At 46.0% G+C, this 19,691-nt stretch overlaps 1 protein-coding gene across 4 annotated transcripts in view; it reads left to right on the top strand.

The window, feature by feature from the left end:
• The window catches only part of MOB3B (MOB kinase activator 3B), a 219,852-nt gene that overhangs the window by 154,837 nt on the left and 45,324 nt on the right, over positions 1 to 19,691 (top strand). For all 4 annotated transcript variants that reach the window (XM_004004422.6, XM_042243507.2, XM_042243508.1 and 1 more), the window contains exon 3: positions 14,249 to 14,451. In XM_004004422.6, the coding sequence (XP_004004471.1) occupies positions 14,249 to 14,451 (203 nt within the window). The remainder of the gene's footprint in view (positions 1 to 14,248; positions 14,452 to 19,691) is intronic.

Genomic DNA, 19,691 nt, shown 5'->3' with positions numbered 1-19,691 from the left:
AGGGTGAATTCGTGCTGTGGTGAAGACTTCAGATTTTAAAAACCGAATATAATACGTGTAGGCCAGAGAAATCCAGACTTTATGTCATGGGAATTTTGTGACACTTTTAGTCCTCACAGTCATTTCGTGGTCGAGAATCTATTTCACTTTGTTGTTGCTGTTAAGGTTTGTAGCTTTTTGACTGTGTTGGGTCTTAGTTGCGACATTCAGGCTCTCTAGCCGTGGCACACGGTCTTAGTTGCTCTGTGGCATGTGGGATCTTAGTTTCCCTACCAGGGATCAAACCCGAATCTCCTGCATCACAAGGAGGATTCTTAACCACTGGACCAGCAGGGAAGTCCTTTCTTCACTTCTTGGTGAGTTCTGTGCTGTGGAATTTTTGTGACCTGGGAGATCAACTGCTGGTGGGTTTTATTCAGAACCTATCTAGGACTGCATGGCTTTGAATCAGGTCACATTTGGTTCCTTCTCCTGATGAGGAGTAAAGGTCTTCAGCCAGCCTGCCTGGACTCACTGCCCAGCTCCTTCACCTCTTTGTGGTATGACTGTGGACAGGGAACTTAATCTTCCTTATCTGTGAAATGGGCATGGTGGTGGCGCCTGCCTTGTAGGGTAGTTTGTGAGATGCTGCACTAGCTCTGGACCAGAGTAAACACTTAGCTGATATCGTTGTCACTGTTAACACCAGCGCTGACATCCCACAGCTGGCCCTCTCTTACACTGCGGTTGCTGTGGTCACAGGATCTCAGATTTGGACAACCCAGCGATTCCCAAAAGCTGCATTAAAATCTCCAAAGGTACTTTTAAAAATTAGCTAGTCCTGAGATCCCTGCGAGACCCAGAGAGTCAGAAAGGGGACTGGGAATCTGTCCTGTTAACAAATGCAGGTGACTGTCATATGCAGCCAGTGGTGGAAACCACCTTCTCTTACCTGGGTCCTGTCTCTAACACTAGCAAGTGGCCTCTGCTTGAACATCTCCCTGCGTGGGGAACTCACCACCACCCTGGACCATGAATCCCACTTTCAGACATCTCTGACAATACAACGGTTTGTCCTCCCATTGATCTAAAGAAGGAAGGGACTGCCTCCAGCCACAGAAAGAGACAGCGTAAAGTGGTGGAAAGAGAACAGACTTTGAAGTCAGAAAGAAATTCTTAAATTCTTCTCCCACACCTGTAAACTTTGTGGCCCAGGGTGAGTCGTTTGCTGTTTTCTTTCCCCTTTCATTTTCCAAATGACAGGTTTTCAGTATTTGAATATGATGTTTCCAGTTTTTTTCTGGCCTCCAGACATGATTAAGACCTCAGTTTCCCTTATCACTTTATGATCAGGCTCCGTTCCTGCCCAGTCATATAATCCCCAAAGAGGAATATGGTTCTCTGGGTGTGGTTCTGGGTCAGGGAGTGAATTAGGGTTGGCAGGTGCTAAAAGGGGCTGGAATTTATTTCCAATAGTTCTTTCCCAGTATATGTTTTGATATATGTTTTGTTGTTGTTCAGTAGCTCAGTTGTGTCTGACTCTGCGACCCCATGGACTACAGCACATCAGGCTTACCTGTCCTTCAGTATCTCCCAGAGTTTGCTCAAAATCATGTCCATTGAGTCGGTGATGGCATCCAACCATCCCATCCTCTGTCACCCCATTCTTCTCCTGCCCTCAGTCTTTGCCAGCATCAGGGTCTTTTCCAATGAGTCAGTTCTTTGCATCAGGTGGCTAAAGAATTGGAGCTTCAGCTTCAGCATTAGTCCTTCCAGTGAATATTCAGGGTTGATTTCATACTGTACCACCAGGGAAATCTAGAATGAATTACTTTTGCTATCTTCTCTCTCTCCTCTGCCTCCTTCAATCATGTATCTCAGGATATTTTGTTTATCAATCAATCCTGGCTTATTTCAAATTTTAGAAACTCTGGAAAATGACCTGATAGTTTTCTATTTATATGAAAATAGACTTTTCAATATAAATATTAAATACAATTTGAGGAGATGCTTCTTTCCCAGTATGAGTGAGAAGCTAGTAGAAAGATGCATCAGAGGTCTGCCAGGTGTGAAGAGTTAAATAGGTATTAATTTTCACTGCAGCCTTATGGCCTTGGATGCATCAAGGTTAAACATGGGCTTACAGCATTTCCCTGGGGAATCTTCCCATAGAACAATGGTTTTCAGACTGTGACTCAAGGGCTATTGCCTCGGAACGGGAGAAGAAGGGGAACTCAAGCAGGCACAGCTCCACCTCTACATTCTGCGGTCATTTGTTCACTTAATCACTCAACAAATACTCACTGAAAACCCCCATATTCTTTTTTTCCTTTTCTTTTTTGACTTGTTATTTTATATTGGAGTATAGCCAATTAACAGTGCTGTGGTAGCTTGATGTGAACAGTGAAGGGACTCAGCCATGTATATACACATATCCATTCTCCCCTGAACTCTCCCACCCAGGCTGCCACATAACATGGAGCGGAGTTCCCTGTGCTCTTCAGTAGGTCCTTGCTGGTTATCCGCTTTAAATATAGCAGAGTGTACATGTCCATCCCAAACTCCCTAACTATCCCTACCCCCTTTCATCCCCACTGGCAACCATAAGTTCGAGAGAACCCCCGTTTTCTGGCATGTGTTTGATGCCAGGGATATAACTGTGAACAGGAAGTGATATTCCTTGACATTTCAAAATTTTCATTCTAATGGGAGACCAAAAAAGGGACAATTACAAGACAATAGTAAGTGTAATCCTGGGAAAAGTACAGGGTATTATAATTTGCCTAACTAGAACTAAGGGTGAGGAGAACAACCCAAAGAAAGTGATAACTTACTTGAGTCTTGAATAACAGATGAGAGTTAGCTGCACAAAAAGGGGAAGCTGAGGAGGGTTTCCATCTACCAACTCTACAATATGTGCCAATGCCCAGAAGTGAGGGGATGGATCTTAGCTCTGGAGGGCTGGGTATTAGATGCAAGTTGGGAGGATCCAGAGGTAATAATGGAGACATGCAGACTTATAAAACCAGAGAGTGTCTTGCCTGCCATGTTAAATAGCTCTGATTTTACCTTGTAGCAGTTTTTTGCTTGCTTTAGTTGCTAAGTTGTATATTATTCTTCTATCTTAAAGCAGTTGAAGCAGTAGGAAGCTGTTGTAGAGTTTTGTGTGGAAAGAAGACATCCTGGTTAGATTGTGTTTGAGGAAGATCCTCCATCTGCCTGGTGGAGACTGGAGCAATCCAAGAGTAGAGGAAGGAAACCCCACTAAGGGAGGGCCACAGCAAGCCAGGCAGGAGGTGTTGGCGGCGGGAGCCAGGGAAGTGGCAGTCGGGCTGGAGAGAAGTTTATAGGTTAGAAACTGTTTGGACACGATTTGGTATTTTGTGTACATGTGTGTGGGTGTGGGGTGTGTGTGTTGTCTCTCTGCGTTTTTAAAAATTTTAACTATAGTCATTGTTGATAACTATATCAATATACAATCTTATATTAGTTTCAGATGTACAGCTTCAACTTCTTTTCCATGATAGGATGTTAGAAGATATTGAATATAGATCCCAGTGCTATACAGTAAATCCTTGTTGTGTATCTATTACATATGTAGTGGTGTGTATCTGATAATCCCATATTCCTAATTTACCCTCCCCTACTTTCTCCCCTTTGGTAACTATAAGTTTGTTTTCTACGTCTGTGAGTCTCTTCCTGTTTCGTAAAGTTGATTTGTGTTATTGTTTAGATTCCATGTATAAATGATATCATACCGTGTTTGTCTTTCTCTGTCTGGCTTCCTTCACTTCGTGTGATCATCTCCAGGTCCATCCATGTTGCAGCTGCATTATTTCATTCATTTTTAATGGCTGAATAGTATTCCATTATGTGTGTGTGTGTGTGCATGTGTGTGTACATGCTTAGTGTCTCCATTGTTTCCAACTCTTTGCAACCCCATGGACTGTGGCCACCAGGCTCCTCTGTCCATGGAATTTTCTAGGCAAGAATACTGGAGTGGGTAGCCATTCTTTTCTCCAGGGGATCTTCCTGACCTGTGTCTTGAATTGAACCTGTATCTCCTGCATTGGCAGGCAGGTTCTTTACCACTGTGCCACCTGGGAAGCCAATAGATGGATAGATAGACAGATATAGACCAGACAAGACTGGGTATTCATTGCCCTGCATGTAATGGAAGAAAGATTCTGCTGGTGAATAAAGAGAGGTTGTATTTTGAAAACATAAGTCATTTTCAGTTTCTGACTGGGGCTCGTGATCAAAGTACTGGTGCTTCTGTCTAACTGTCCAGTCCTAATGAGGCTTATTAACGTCATGTTACAGTTCACTCTCTCGTTCGGGCCATTTGACTTTCGGCAGGTCTGAGCTTGTAAGAAATGGTCTCTGATGGCTTTCATTGCCAGTCCATAGTGAACACACGCCTCTCTGAGGTCCTCTTGGGTCTATCTTGGTCTACATCCTCCTCTACACAGACAAAGCGGGCGGAGCCACCAGCCAGTGTAGAGGTGGGGATGTGGATAAAGAAGATCCTCCAGCAACAGAGAAGTGGTGCTGCGGGAGGGGCGGGGCGGGTGACAGGCAGGCACCTGTGGTTGGCTGAAACAGCACTTCCTCTGCCCGGCAAATGGCACGTCTGAAAGAATTAACAATCTGTTTAGAACGTATGATCACTTGCTCTTCTATTTTCCTTTCTCTGTTCCAGCCACTATGATAATAGGTACTAGAGTAACTCAGGGTAGGAGTGCGGGGAGGCTGAGACCAGGCAGAGGGAGTCGGGGAAGAGAGTAGTAGCCAGTTTATTTCTAACCGTTTGCAGCTGTCAGCTTGTTTGGGGCCTTTTTTTCTTTGTCTTTTTCTCAGGCAGAGGAACAAAGTCTTGCTACACGGGACTGTTTTCCTTGGCACAGTGTACAGACACTTTCTTGAGGAACGCACTGAGATAACACAAACCATCTGCTTAGAGGAGTTGGCCTTCCAGACTTGAGTTTTCGTCAGCAAGATCAGGAGGCCTCTTCAGATAAATATATATAATTCTGCAGGAGGCAGGAGAATGTGGAGGGAATGGGCAGGAGAATAGAGTATCAGGGGGGAGTTTTTCAGAAATTGGTCTATGTTGTTAGGGTTGCTTTTCTTTCTTCCTTCCTTTTTTTTCTCCTTGTGATCCAATCGCGTTTTATTTTGCAAGTATTTTGGAAATGGTATGTTCTCAGCCATGCTGCCAGAGGCTTGTTTTCTTTTCCCACGTGTGTGGGATGTTGTTTTTATCCATGAGCTATTGAGAATGAGTAGTTTTTATGACTTGGAGAGGGATTTTCACATGTGCACTCCTGGTCCTGGCCCCCAAAGACCCAAAGGAACAGCACAGATGCTCTCAACAGGATAGACAGTGTGCGGGAGCAAGGGCGGCGGTTTTGGTCGTTGTTCCTGACATGCGGGGCTTCCCTGTGGCTCAGTGGTCAAGACCCTGCCTGCAGGAGACATGGGTTCAGTTCAAGACATGGGTCAAGAAGATCCCCTGGAGAAGGAAATGGCAACCCACTCCAGTATTGCTGCCTGGGAAATCCCGTGGAGAGAGGAGCTTGGCGGGCTACAGTCCATGGGGTCGCAAAAGAGTCCGACAGGATTTAGCAACTAAACAACTGACAGGCCACGGCGCGTGCTGGTCTAAGCCGTTTCGGTCATGTCTGCTCTGTGACCCCATGAACTGTAACCCCCAGGCTCCCTTGTTCATGGGATTTCCCAGGCAAGAATTCTGGAGTGGGTTGCCATTTCCATCTCCAGGGGATCTTCCCGACCCAGGGATCCAACCCGGGTCTCTTAAGTCTCCTGCATTGAAAGGCAAATTTCTTTACTAACAAGTGGCACCTAGGAAGCCACTGGGGTCCCCCAAGGATTGGCCAACGCATTAGGCTCCATCCTGGTTCATGTGGAAGCTCCTCAGACGGTTCGCACGGTGTTTCCATGGATCACCTCGGGTCCGGATCTGCTTTCCAGGTAGAGCTAGTCCTTTGGAGAATAGGGAGCTCTATCCGTGCGGAGTCATGTGCCTCCCCCACCCTGGACTTTGACGAGGAAGAGCCACCCTCACAGCGTAGTAACATCAGTGGCCTTTTGCCAAGTGCCTCTGAGAGCCTGCTGGCCCTGTGCTTCCTGTTTCATCCTCACAATCTCACAAAATACTAGGTGCGATTATCCTCATTCCACAGATAAGGAAACCAAGCCTGTTAGGAGTTAGCGAACTCACCCTTGGGCAAGTGGCAGGGAAGTTCCACAGCTGGATTCTGAAACCAGAGATTGACGCCAGAGCCAGACACTTAACCAGAACCGTCAACCATGAATGACAAATGCCTCTGGGGAAGTAAGAGCCAATACGCCCTTTTCCACCTTCATTTTTTAACAAACGTGGCTCCTTCAACTCTGCCAGTTGGGTTGGCATGAGATGAAACAAACCTTAAGAATCCCATCCACTTTCCCAGCAGAGTGGAAAGAGCCTAACAGGCTCTGGAGTCAGACAGACTTGCATTCAGACCCCTTTTCATCACAGACTAGCTCTCAACCTCAAGCCAGTCAGTCCTCATGCCTTTCTGAGCTCTGGTTCTGGTGTAAGCAGATGGCGCAAGAGCTCAACCCTCAAGCCAGCAGCCGGCAAGGATGTATCACACACCCACCTGCTCCGGGCTCCACACTGGGCACAGGGGATCCATCTGTGACCAGCTCCTCCGGGAGCCTACAGTCTGGAGGGGGTCTCAGACACGAGTCAGGATGCATGCACCTCCTTAGTGTCTGGGAACCATGCTCAGATAGTTGGACAGCATCACTGACTCAATGGACATGAGTTTGAGCAAGCTCTGGGAGATGGTGATGGACAGGGAAGCCTGGCGTGCTGCAGTCCGCGGGGTCGCAAAGAGTCGGACACGACTGAGCTACTGAACAATAGTGTCAGTGCTCAGGAGTGTGTCAGGAGCAGATGGAAGATGCCAGGGAACCTGAGTCTGGGGATGAGAGAACCTGAGTCTGGGGCTGAACTCTAAAGAAGGGAGTGGCATTAACAACAGGCTGGGATATCTGCCAGCTGCTTGTGGAACTTGGGATGTGCAGGGACATTCTCTCGTGTCCCTTTGAACCCTGATTCTCCAACCCTCCACTGCCCAGCTTCAACCAAGCGCTGTCACACACCAGGGGTCTCAGCTCCAAGCATTTGGCTTTCTCTCCAGAAGAAAAGAAAGGAAAAACCATGAAAGCTAGAATGGGTAGCATCTAGCTCAGAAATTGCTGCCTGGGTCTTGTCTGACTCTGGGTCCGTAGTCTCCCCTCTGTGGCCCTATCATAGCATCTCTGCATTCCCTGAGGGACTCTCTCCTTTTGCAGCTTCCATAATAGGATAAAAGAAAAAGGACACAAGTCATTTAAACAACTTGTCTTTTTTTGGCCCCAGAGGTGCCTGAAGAGGACGGATTGAATGGGGCATTTGGTGGCTTAGCAAAAGGGGGGGGGTAGGGGGATGAGGAAGGAAGAAACTGGATTAAAGCTCAGAAATTACTGGAATTTTTATTCAGTTTTGTTTGGGAGAAAGGAGATTTACTGAGTCAGAGATAAAAGGCAAATCCAAGTAGAGCCCCAGAGAAATTACTGTATTCCATGCTCGATTTAGCTCTCAAGCTCAGCATGGCTTGGAGATCAGAAGGTCTGTGGTTAGACACATTCATAAACTCAGTAGGGCTCCGTCAGATGCTGGGTCCCAGCCGAGTACCAGGTCCCCACCAGCATCAGAAGCAGAATGTGAGGCTGCCTAGTCAGACTTTCAAGAGGGGCTCCCAGCCCGGCGGGCTCACCGCACCCTCTGCCTTCATGCCAACTCTCTGGCCGGCCTCCTCCTTGGCCTGATCACTCAGCAAACTCTTGTCTTGCTTTGAGTCTAGTTGTTGAGCAAATTCTTGCTGGAACCACATGTGAGTGATTGGTTTGGGATTCTGATTTCCACCCAGGCATCTTGCCTGGGCCCACTCTGGAATCCAAGCTCAGCCTGGTTCTGTGTTGCTGCTGCTGCTGCTAAGTCGCTTCAGTCGAGTCTGACTCTGTGCAACCCCATAGACGGCAGCCCATCAGGCGCCTCTGTCCCTAGGATTCTCCAGGCAAGAACAGTGGAGTGGGTTGCCATTTCCTCCTCCAATGCATGAAAGTGAAAAGTGAAAGTGAAGTCGCTCAGTCATGTCTGACTCGTAGCGACCCCATGGACTGCAGCATACCAGATTCCTCTGTCCATGGGATTTTCTAGGCAAGAGTACTGGAGTGGGGTGCCATCGCCTCTCTGGGTTCTGTGTTGCTGCTGCTACTGCTAAGTCGCTTCAGTCATGTCCAACTGTGTGACCCCATACACGGCAGCCCGCCAGGCTCCCCCATCCCTGGGATTCTCTAGGCAAGAACACTGGAGTGGGTTGCCATGTCCTTCTCCAATGCATGAAAGTGAAAAGTGAAAGTGAAGTCGCTCAGTCGTGTCCGACTCTTCGCGACCCCATGAATTGCAGCCTACCAGGCTCCTCTGTCCATGGGATTTTCCAGGCAAGAGTACTGGAGTGGGGTGCCATTGTCTTCTCCAGTGGGGTTCTGTGGGGTTCTGTGTTAGGCTCACTAATTCTGTTTGCAGAGGCCAAGCCACACCATTTGCCCTGAGGCCATCCTTGTCCTTCCCTAGACAGCTAGATGTCTATCACCTTTTTGCAGAACTCACCTGAACGCATCTCGTTTCTAGCCAGCTTCTAGGAATCTGACATTTCCCAGCTTGAATCTGAGACTCAGGGGAGGAGCTGAGATTAGTCCATGCTTATGAATCATTTAGGGACCTATAGGTCAAAGGTTGTTTTCTATGATCCATGTGTACCTGCCCAAGATTATTGTCAGAAGATTTGTCTGGGTTATTATAAGACTAGTCAAACTTTAACTCCAAACCTATGTAGTCTGTTCCGGTTGAGACTGCTGGTTAATATTGTCTGGTATTAACTTTCTAATTGAGTACAGTGACTGAAATTTAACTATCACTCCCCTCCCCTGAAACAACTATATGGAAAGGTAAAGAAGGGAGGTTTTCATGATGAAAGGAGGCATTTCAGAGTTTTTCTTCCCACCCGCTAGGCTAGATCAAAATGTTCTTCATCTCAGAGCCCTCCTCCCTAGAAGACCATTGTGCAGCCTTCCATGACAGGACCCGATCAGGTCTCTGGGAGAAAGCTGTCATTTCTGCTGTAGGCTTTTTTCCTCCCCGAAATAGGAGATGATGGATTCACATCTTGACTAAATAAGACCACTGCTGTCTTATGGCTCAGTTTTGATTGATGAGTATTCCCTATCTAGCCCTGTGCGAGGTGCTTTAAAACATAGAATCAAAGTATAAGACAGCCCGTTTGTTCAGGGAACTTACAGTAATACAAGATATAAATATGAGAAATATGTAGAAAATAATGCAAGGCTGAATATAATCCAGGGCTTAATCAAGTGCCTACTACTCTAGTTCTTTGCAAAATGATGCATTGATACCAAGACTGCCCTCCTGAAAATACATGTGCTTGAAGAATTTAATCCAAAAGTATGTTACAAAGACTGTTTGGTCCATGCAATACTAAAACTTAACAGTTCACGAGAGGGCTTCCTGTCTGCAGAGTATTAGCAAAGCCTTTTACGTGTGTGGATTTAATCCTCACAACCACCACCTGAGCTACAGATAGTATTCACATCCCTGTTTCTTTCACAATGGGGAAACTGTGGGTTAGACATACTGAGTTGTTTGGATGTCGCTGTCTTGTTCCTGGATAATAGAGCCGGAAATGAAACCTAGGAAGTCTGATTACAGACTTTTAAACCAGTTGCTATTATAGGTAAAAGGAAGTTCCAGAGTTAAATAGGACTTTTGACCACAGGCATTCTCAGATCCTTTACTATGGTTAGGTATATTGCAAACTTTCACAAAAAGCATTTTTAATAAATGTAAGGTCAAGTATAGCTTCTAACCAAGGATCTCCCAGAATTAGTCTTTTTTAAGACAGACCTTGGGGAGGGTCCCCAGTATCTTATGTACTAAAAAAAGCTGAAGGAACAAAAGGAGGCGGTTGGCTACAGTGCTGAGTGAGTCAGTGGTGCCCCCTGGAACACGCAGGCTGCCCGCTGCCCAGAGCTTCACACGGCCTCCTCAGCTTCCGGTTGCCATGGCAACAAGCCCAGTGTCCATGTGAGATGGTTCATTAGCCTTTCATTCTTCCTGCTGCCAGCTTGCATTCATTTAAGACAAGCAAACGTTTTCTGAGCTCCTTCTACAACCCAGGTACTGAGCTAAGTGAAGTGAAGTGAAGTCGCTCAGTCGTGTCTGACTTTTTGCGACCCTGTGGACTGTAGCCTACCAGGCTCCTCTGTCCATGGGATTTTCCAAGCAAGAGTACTGGAGTGGGGTGCCATTTCCTTCTCCAGGGGATCTTCCCAACCCAGGGATCAAACCCAGGTCTCCCGCATTGTAGGCAGACGCTTTACTGTCTGAGCCATTAGGGAAGTCAAGTGGAGGTCAAAAAATGATCATCTCAACAGTGAGGCTCCCTACGCCATGGAGCTGTAGTAGCCATCTGCCAAAGAAAGAGCCTGAGTCTCATTCAGAGCCAAACCACTCCTCTACCTCCTGGGCCAGGCAAACACTTTCACTGAGCTAAGCCACAGTTACATTAAACAGACAAACACAACCCTGAAATATCACTGCCCAGGGTTTCACTGGGAATACATCACAACACACATACACATATCAAGACTCTCAGAGTTCAGTTTTGTGTGGCTGTTTCATGGGAATTTGGGTTTCCTGGTGGCTCAGCAGTAAAGAGTCCGCCCTGCAATGCAGGAGACGCGGGTTCGATCCCCAGGTTGGGAAGATCCCCTGGCGAAGGAAATGGCAACCCACTCTAGTATTTTTGCTTGGGAAATCTCATGGACAGAGGAACCTGGTGGGCTACAATCTATGGGGTCGCAAGAGAGTCAGACATGACTTAGCAGCTAAAAAACAAAAAGACAAACTGGCACAGCTGAAACCTCCCACCCCCTGCCATGTTTCCTAGCAGCTGGTGACAGGAAAGATAAGTGCACCTTAAGAGATTCAGGCTACTCGGGAAGGAAGGGCTTGGGAGCTGGAGGTGTGTGCAGAACCCCAGAGCAACAACTCTAGATTTCAGGGTGCTGGGTCCTCATAGACAATCCTGGATCCAAAGCCCCCCATTCTTTGCTGGCTCTGTGACCTGGGGCAGCCACTTAATTTTCCAAGTCAGTTTCCTCACTTGTGAGATGATAACAATATCAGTACCTGGACTTGTTAAGTGTTAGTTGCTCCGTGGTGTCCAACTCTTTGCGACCTCATGGACTGTAGCCTGCCCGGCTCCTCTGTCCATGGAATTCTCCAGGCAAGAATACTGGAGTGGTTTGCCATTTCCTTCTCCAGGGGATCTTCCTGAACCAGGGATCGAACCTGCATCTCCTGCATTGCACAGACTCCTTATGGTCTGAGCCACCAGGAAAGCCCAAGACTTCAGTGCACAGTAAATGTTAGCTTTTACTCTCAGTCCCAGATCCATGGTCTAAGGCACTGGCCGAGGAAACACATCTCTCTCAGGGCAGCAGAGTATTGGCTGACCTTGGAGCTGTGGCTTCAGAGGGTGTGGACTTTTTTCATCCTTCTCTCCTCACCCCTTTCCTTTTTAAAAAATTATATTTCTGCACCACCAAAAAGTAACCTTGAGATGCCTCTTTACATTTAGCCTTTAAGCTGTGCTTTTATCCTTGGCAGAGAGTCACATGCCAGACATAATCAGGTCTGTTAGATTTTATTTATTTATTTGGTTGCATGGGTCTTTGTTGCGACATGCAGGATCTTCATTGTGGCACACAGAATCTCTAGTTGTGGCTCATGGGCTTAGTTGCTCCGAGGCATGTGGGATCTTTCCAGACCAGAGATTGAACCTGCATTCCCCTGTATTGCAAGGTGGATTCCTAACCACTGGTCCCACTCGGCAAGTCCTAGATTAGTTATATTTTAGAATCAGACTGACTTGGTCCAAATCCCAGCCCTGCCACTGTTTACCTAAATGGCCTAGAGCAAGTTCATCTGTGTTTGGTGTTATTCACTGGTGATGCAGGACTAGTAAACCCTACATCACAGACTGGTTGCCAAGGTAACCCATGTCAACTCCTGATATTGTCTCAGTGTTGTTAAAGGACTCCCCTTCTGATGGGAATATTCTTGAATGAGGATGAAGGGAGATTCCATCATCTCCAGGTCTCAGGCCTCTTTAAATTAAAGGCTCCAGAGCCTCCCCAAGCCTGGCAGCAGTGGTCTTCACCAGCCCCTTTTCATCAGAGGAAACCATCCATCAGCTCTGGGAGGGGCTGCCCTCCACCTTGTCCCAGCTTGGCTTCACCCCACCCCTAAATACCAGCATCTGTTGCCCAGACAGTCAGCTGCCAAGCTGTGCCCCAGTCTCTCCCCGTGGTTCATTTGATATGTTGCCATTTTGTTCTAGAAAAAAAAAGCCAGTATCATTGCCGGGTAATGGGGCGGCAGACCCTGCCTCTGCCAGCTGCCAGCTGTGTTTCATCTCTCATCCCGGTCCAGGGGTCCCAGGCGATCCAGTTACTGATGTCTCTCACCAGGCAGCTGCAATTAGGACCCAGCAGAGGCACGGACGGCAAAACTCCAGGCTTCTTGGGGACCAGGGACATGCCCTGAGCACTGCTCTGCCATTCTGCTGAAAGGCAGGTGGTCATGTCTACCTTTTCCTGATAAGGGCTCCCTTATAACAACAGCTAGATGGCCCAGATTTTACAAAGCAGAGAGATTCGGGGGGTGGTGCTTGTCATTCCCATTTAGCAAGCTCTTACCATGTGCTAGGCACTGTAGGAGGATTTTAGACATGTTGACACTCTCCTGGCCATTTAAGAAAGGCTCTATTTTCTGGGTATCGCTTCTAATCCTTACAACAGTTGGTATTTTCACCCTACCTATGGAACAACTGAAGCTCAGAGAGGTTAGATAACTTGCCTGTAGTCGTACAGCTGGAAAAGGAGCAATATAGGAATTTAAAGGCTATCTGACTTTGGAATCTATGATGCCACTACCTAAGGACTGTAAATAACGAGAGCGTAAGCAGTGTTTGAGATGGAGAAAGAAAGTGGGCTTGGGGTGCTGCTCTCTGTTGCTCTGAGCACGCTGGGAGTGGCGGTCATCAGACAGGAAACCTGCATGATTCCTCTGACCACCCACCCAGTCTGTGTTATGAACAACAACCCCCAACTCTCACCTTCCTCAAGGAGGGGAGGTGACAGCAACTGTCAGGCAAAGTTTCCATGAAGTTTTGTTGCATTTTCACACCCCAGAAACAGTGGATCTTGGGAAAAGTTTAGATCAGAATTTGCTAACTCGCAGTTTTCAGGACAAGTTATCCCTGGAATGATGTTTCGTCTTGACCTGTGGTATATTTTTTTCAACTTCAGGTTAATTGCTATCATTTTACTGTGATGATGATTATTATTGTCCCCTTTGGCTGCAAGGCATGTGGGATGACCAAGGAAGGAATCTGCAGCCCCTGCAGTGGAAGCTCAGAATCTTAACCCCTGGATTGCCAGGAAAGTCTCGATATCATTTTTAAAAACAGAAAACCAGATAATTCACATAGAACCCCAGATTTCTGAATCATCTTGAAGAACCAGAAGATCTAGCAGCCCCAGGCCTCTGTCCCACATGGCCACCACCAGCTGAGCTGTGCCTTGACTGCTTCCTTTGATGAGAAGGGGCTTTCAGATTTCTGCAGCTCCCACCCCTCCCTGATACTCTGTGTCTGGAGTGCCAGTCTCCCTGGAGCATCGCCCTCCTCCTACCAGTTTTCCTATATTAAAGATAAGAGGAAAAAGACCTTTCTTGGGCTCTATGAAGTGGGAAAAGTAAAAAAGAATGCATGTTTCAAACTAAAAATCATTAATTCTGCATGTCTGTGTGTACCAAAAAAGATACCACCAAAGAAGGAAACCTGACCCTCTTCCCTCATTTTTCCAGTCTTTTTCCTGGTTGTTGGCGTTTGAATTTAACACCATTTTGGCCACCTTTTCAGACTGTGTCCAGGGCAGTTGCCCACACAGAGTGCATCTGCAGGCTGGCCCTGGAGACTGGTCCTGGCCTGGTCTCCAGCCTGAAGCATGTGCTCGGGGCCCGCCAGAGCATCCCCATCATGGTTTTGTTCCCTTTTCCCTTCTCTAGGTGTTCCCTTCCCAAAGAACTTCCTGCAGATCTGCAAGAAGATCCTCTGCCGCCTCTTCCGGGTCTTCGTCCACGTCTACATCCACCACTTCGACCGGGTCATTGTGATGGGTGCCGAGGCCCATGTCAACACCTGCTACAAACACTTCTATTACTTTGTCACGGAGATGAACCTCATAGACCGCAAGGAGCTGGAGCCCTTGGTAAGTGTCCCCATGTAGTGGCCACACCCAGGTCACCCCGGGAGGTTGACCATTTGTCACAGAACACTGCCATGCCCCTGCACTGATGGCCGGCTGCCAACTGGAAGACTGCAGAATTGGGCAGGATTTAGGGGTCAGGTAAAGGTCAGGATATGCCAAGACATGCATAGCTTTCAGGGGCTGAGATTGTCATGGTCTGGGCCAGAGGGAGTAGCTTTTTTCAAACAAACAAACAAACAAACAAACAACTTTTTCCTTTTGAATATTTCTTTGGCTACATCTGGTTTTAGTTGCAACATGCAGGCTTAGTTGCCCATGGACGTAGAATCTTAGTTCCCTGACCAGGGATCGAACCCTCATCCCATGCATTAGAAGGTGTATTCTTAACCAGTGGACCACCAGGGAAGTCCCAGGAGTAGCTTTAATTCTCACCTATTTACTTAACCCCATAAATGGGCATTTTGAGTTCTGTGTCATCTGCTACGGTGGTTTCCAAAGAAGGTAATAAACATTTCTTCAGTCTGTGAATAAATATTTAGCACCTACTGGGTGGCAGCTGCGAGACACAAAGTTAAATTAAGCTGTCTTTGAGTAGCTTTTATTCCAGGGAGAAAGAGAGGTGAGCCCAAGATGAGAATACAGTGTCACGGGGACTTGGCTTTTCATACTGAACCTCTTGCAATGCAGTTTTAATGGAATATGTGAGAATTCAGAACACTTGGTTAAAAATACTTTACTCTTATTGTTTAGGTGAATGAGGAGTTCTTTTATTTTCTTTATAAGCTATCTTTACAGCTGGACTCAAACTGTGCTTTAGAAGTCAAGGGCCCCTAAAAAATCCTGCATCTTTTGTAACATGTATCATACTATGGATACCCTCATCACAGCTATCTTTAACAGCTCTATTGAGTGCTGTCTTCGCCAGTATAATTACAGTGCTTTATGGAAAAATCATGCTTTTTCTCTAAAACCGTTTAAAGTGGCAGTTTTGGTAAACATGACTGACAGAGTAACTAACTTTGATCCAAGTCCACTTGAACAATGGCCAGAGTGCAGGGGCCAGAACAGTCTTTTGCTAGCCTGTCTTCCTATTTCTTCATGTACATTTTTTTCATTTTTTTTCTCAAAGATTGATTGTTTGATGGATCTAATTTTTTGGCTATGCTGGATCTTCATGGCTGCACTCGGGTTTTCTCTAGCTATGACAAGCGGGGGCTACTGCCTAATTCTGGTGCATGGCTTCTCACGTTGCAGACTACAGGCTCTAGGCTTGCGAGCTTCAGTGGCTGTGGCCTATGGGCTCATTAGTTGCGGCTCCCGGACCTTAGAGCATGGACCCAGTTGCTCCCCAGCATGTGAGATCTTCCTGGAGCAGGGATTGAACCCATGTCCCCTGCTTTAGCAGGTGGATTCTTAACCATTGGCCCACCAGGGAAGTCTCACATGTTCTTAAAATATAGGTTATAATTTATGTCTGGTGAGGCCAACAGATCAAGAGATGATGCCATTAAAAAAATAGTTTGTTTTACTCACAGATCTCCAAAGAAGGGGGCACACCATGGCATGAGAGCCATACAGAAGGACAGAGGTTGGACAGGGAAGAGGGAAAACATGGCGCCTTCGTTGTGGTTTCCCGGGGAAGGACTGGGCAAGGCAGGGTAACAAGGCTAAACATGGACTGATTTGAATCATTTCAGAAGGTTCTGGGGCAAAGGGGCTGCCCCAAGCTGTTCACTTGGCCCTAGGGTGATGAGAGAAAAGGAATTTTAGCCCTAAGTGTGAGCAGCCCTAGAGGAGGTGGTTTGGGGAGTGGGCCCTGGATTGGTTAGTGTGTATTGACTGGTAAGTAAACAGCTCAAGGATGAGTTGGTTACTATCTCTAGAAATTGGTGAGTCCTGATCAGGGCCATCCCTCCACTTTTAGCAAGGCCCCGGATATTAAAGAATGAAAATACAAAAACCAGAAGACATGTTTAATGCATGTTTAGAGTTCCTGTATCTGGCAAAGAAGACACTGGGGAATGAACAGATGTTTTATACATCACTTTTAGAGTTTCTCAACTTGAAATCTATTATTAATATTATGCTTTGGAATACATGGCAGAAAGCATATTTTCTGTGCCTCACTCGAGTTCTGGAACAAAGCAAGACTTGCTGTGTCTTGTGTTATATCACTGGCTAAGGCATTCACTTTCTTCATTTTCTTTCACAGCCACTTTCTAGAAAGCTCTTGGCAGGAACTAAATTGTCTCCGAATTCAGCTGGACATGTGGTGTGGAAAGAAGCTAAAACATATCGTGATGGAGTTTTGCTCATTTGTAGAAAGGCTATTTTGAGTAAACATAAAAGGTTGTGCAAATAGCAAAGGGAGTTAAAAGCCTGGAAGGAACTGATAAAGCTAGTTTCAGGAAATGTCTAGGACAGAATGGACAGGGGTGAATGAAGAGACTAGGGCAAGCACTCTCATCTCCAAAACATAGGCTGCTTCCAGGGAGTTTGGCTCACTTTTGTTCAGTTGATATGTTCAGGTGGAGGGGGACACCTTCCCTAAAGGTGCTCTTAGAGGAAGAGATTCTTCCCAACACCCATGTTTGGGTTTCTCTGAGCCAAAGGAGCAGAAACACCATTTGGAGAGAGGAGAATGTTAATTTCTTCTTTACGTATGGAAATATGAAGGTCATGGTAAGACAGAGTTGAGTGTAAGCTAATAAGTAGAGGGAATTACACCTGATAGTTCAGTGGTTAGGACTCGGTGATTTCACTGCCAGGGCCCAGGTTCATTTCCTGCTCAAGTGCTAGGAACCCTCATTGCCAGGTCTGGTGAAGATTTCAACAATAGGCCACCCAATGTGCTGTTTTTGAACTCAGCCTCATTCAGTTCAGTACAGTCACTCAGTTGTGTCTCTTTGTGATCGCATGGACTGCAGCAAGCCTGGCTTCCCTGTCCTTCACCAACTCCAGGAGCTTGCTCAAACTCATGTCCATTGAGTCAGTGATGCCACCCAACCATCTCATCTTCTGTCATCCCCTTCTCCTCCTGCCTTCAATCTTTATCAGTATCAGGGTCTTTTCCAGTGAGTCAGTTCTTCACATCAGGTGGCCAAAGTATTGGAGTTTTAGTTTAAGCATCAGTCCTTCCAATGAATATTTAAGACTGATTTTCTTTAGGATGGACTGGTTGGATCTCCTTGCAGTCCAAGGGACTCTCAAGAGTCCTCTCCAACACCACAGTTCAAAAGCATCAGTTCTTGAATGCTCAGCTTTCTTTATAGTCCAACTCTCACATCCATACATGACTGCTAGAAAAACCATAGCTTTGACTAGACGTACCTTTGTCGGCAAAGTAATCTCTCTGCTTTTTAATATGCTGTCTAGGTTGGTCATAGCTTTTCTTCCAAGGAGCAAGCATCTTTTAATTTCATGGCTGCAGTCACCATCGCAGTGATTTAGGAGCCCAAGAAAATAAAGTCTGACACTGTTTCCATTGTTTCCCCATCTATTTGCCATCAAGTGATGGGATCGAATGCCATGATCTTAGTTTCTGAATGTTGAGTTTTAAGCCAGCTTTTTCACTTCCTCTTTCAGTTTCTTCAAGAGGCTCTTTAGTTCCTGTTTGCTTTCTGCCATAAGGGTGGTATCATCTGCATATCTGAGGTTATTGATATTTCTCCTGGCAATCTCGATTCCAGCTTGTGCTTCTTCCAGCCCAGTGTTTCTCATGATGTACTCTGCATATAAGTTAAATAAGCAGGGTGACAATATACAACCTTGACGTACTCCTTTCCCAATTTGGAACCAGTCCATTGTTCCATGTTCAGTTATAACTATGACTTCTTGACTTGCATACAGATTTCTCAGGAGGCAGGTCAGGTGGTCTGATATTCCCATCTCTTTAAGAATTTTCCACAGTTTGTTGTGATCCACACAGTTAAAGGCTTTGGCATAGTCAGTAAAGCAAAAGTAGATTTTTTCTGAGATTTTTGATCTCTGGTTCCTCTGCCTTTTCTAAATCCACCTTGAACATCTGGTAGTTCTCAGTTCATGTACGGAAGCCTGGCTTGGAGAATTTTGAGCATTACTTTGCTGGTGTGTGAGATGAGTGCAATTGTGTGGTAGTTTGAGCATTCTTTGACATTGCCTTTCTTTGGGATTGGAATGAAAACTGACCTTTTCCAGTCCTGTAGCCACTGCTGGTTTTCCAAATTTGCTGGCATATTGAGTGCAGCACTTTCACAGCATCATCTTTTAGGATTTAAAATAGCTCAACTGGAATTCCACTCCCTCCACGAGCTTTGTTCATAGTGATGCTTCCTAAGGCCCATTTGACTTCTCATTCCAGGATGTCTGGCTCTAGGTGAATGATCACTCCATCATGGTTATCTGAGTCATGAAGATCTTTTTGTATAGTTCTTCTGTGTATTCTTGACACCTATTTTTAGTATCTTCTGCTTCTGTTAGGTCCATACCATTTCTGTTCTTTATTGTGCCCATCTTTGCATGCAATGTTCACTTGGTATCTCTAAGTTTCTTGAAGAGGTCTCTAGTCTTTCCCATTCTACTGTTTCATTAACAGTGCCCAAAGTCTCTGAACGACCTGTCTTACTAGTCTCTTATGGTCTGGGAAAATATTCCCTCATAGTGTGTCTTCCCATATCTAGAGTTACACTAGTACAATCATTGATCTCTTATAGAACTATATATCATCATTGTTATCAGAGGTTAAGTTACACGTATGGTAATGCAAGAAACAACAATTTTGTAAAGCAGGCAATATAAAAAACAAGTTAGCAGATGAGTGAGGCCATAAGTAAAAATAAAAGTCAAGAACTTTGCTCCCCAGAAATAAAGCAAACCAAAAAAAAAAAAAAAGCCAAGTAGAGAAAGCTTTCCTTTGCATCAGAACACTCTCAGTTACAGCAGACCCTTGAACAACACGAGTTCAAACTGCATATAAAGTCCACTTATACGCAGGCTTTCCTGGTGGCTCAGATGTTAAAGAATCTGCTTGCAGAGTAGGAGACCTGGGTTCGATCCCTGGGCTGGGTAGATCCCCTGGAGAAGGGACTGGCAACCCATTCCAGTATTCTTGCCTGGAGAATTCCATGGACAGGGGATTTGCATTTACAGTCCATGGAGTTGCAAAGAGTTGGACACGGCTGAGAAACTAACAGTAACTATACCTGATATACTGTATTACTGCACCATCCAAGGTTGGTTGAATCTGTGGATGCAGACCCATA

The sequence above is a fragment of the Ovis aries genome, chromosome 2, assembly GCF_016772045.2.
Source record: "Ovis aries strain OAR_USU_Benz2616 breed Rambouillet chromosome 2, ARS-UI_Ramb_v3.0, whole genome shotgun sequence".
NCBI classification, from domain to species: Eukaryota; Metazoa; Chordata; class Mammalia; order Artiodactyla; family Bovidae; genus Ovis; species Ovis aries.
Note: the sequence above shows the minus strand (reverse complement) of the source record. Positions and strands in the feature narration are given on the sequence as shown.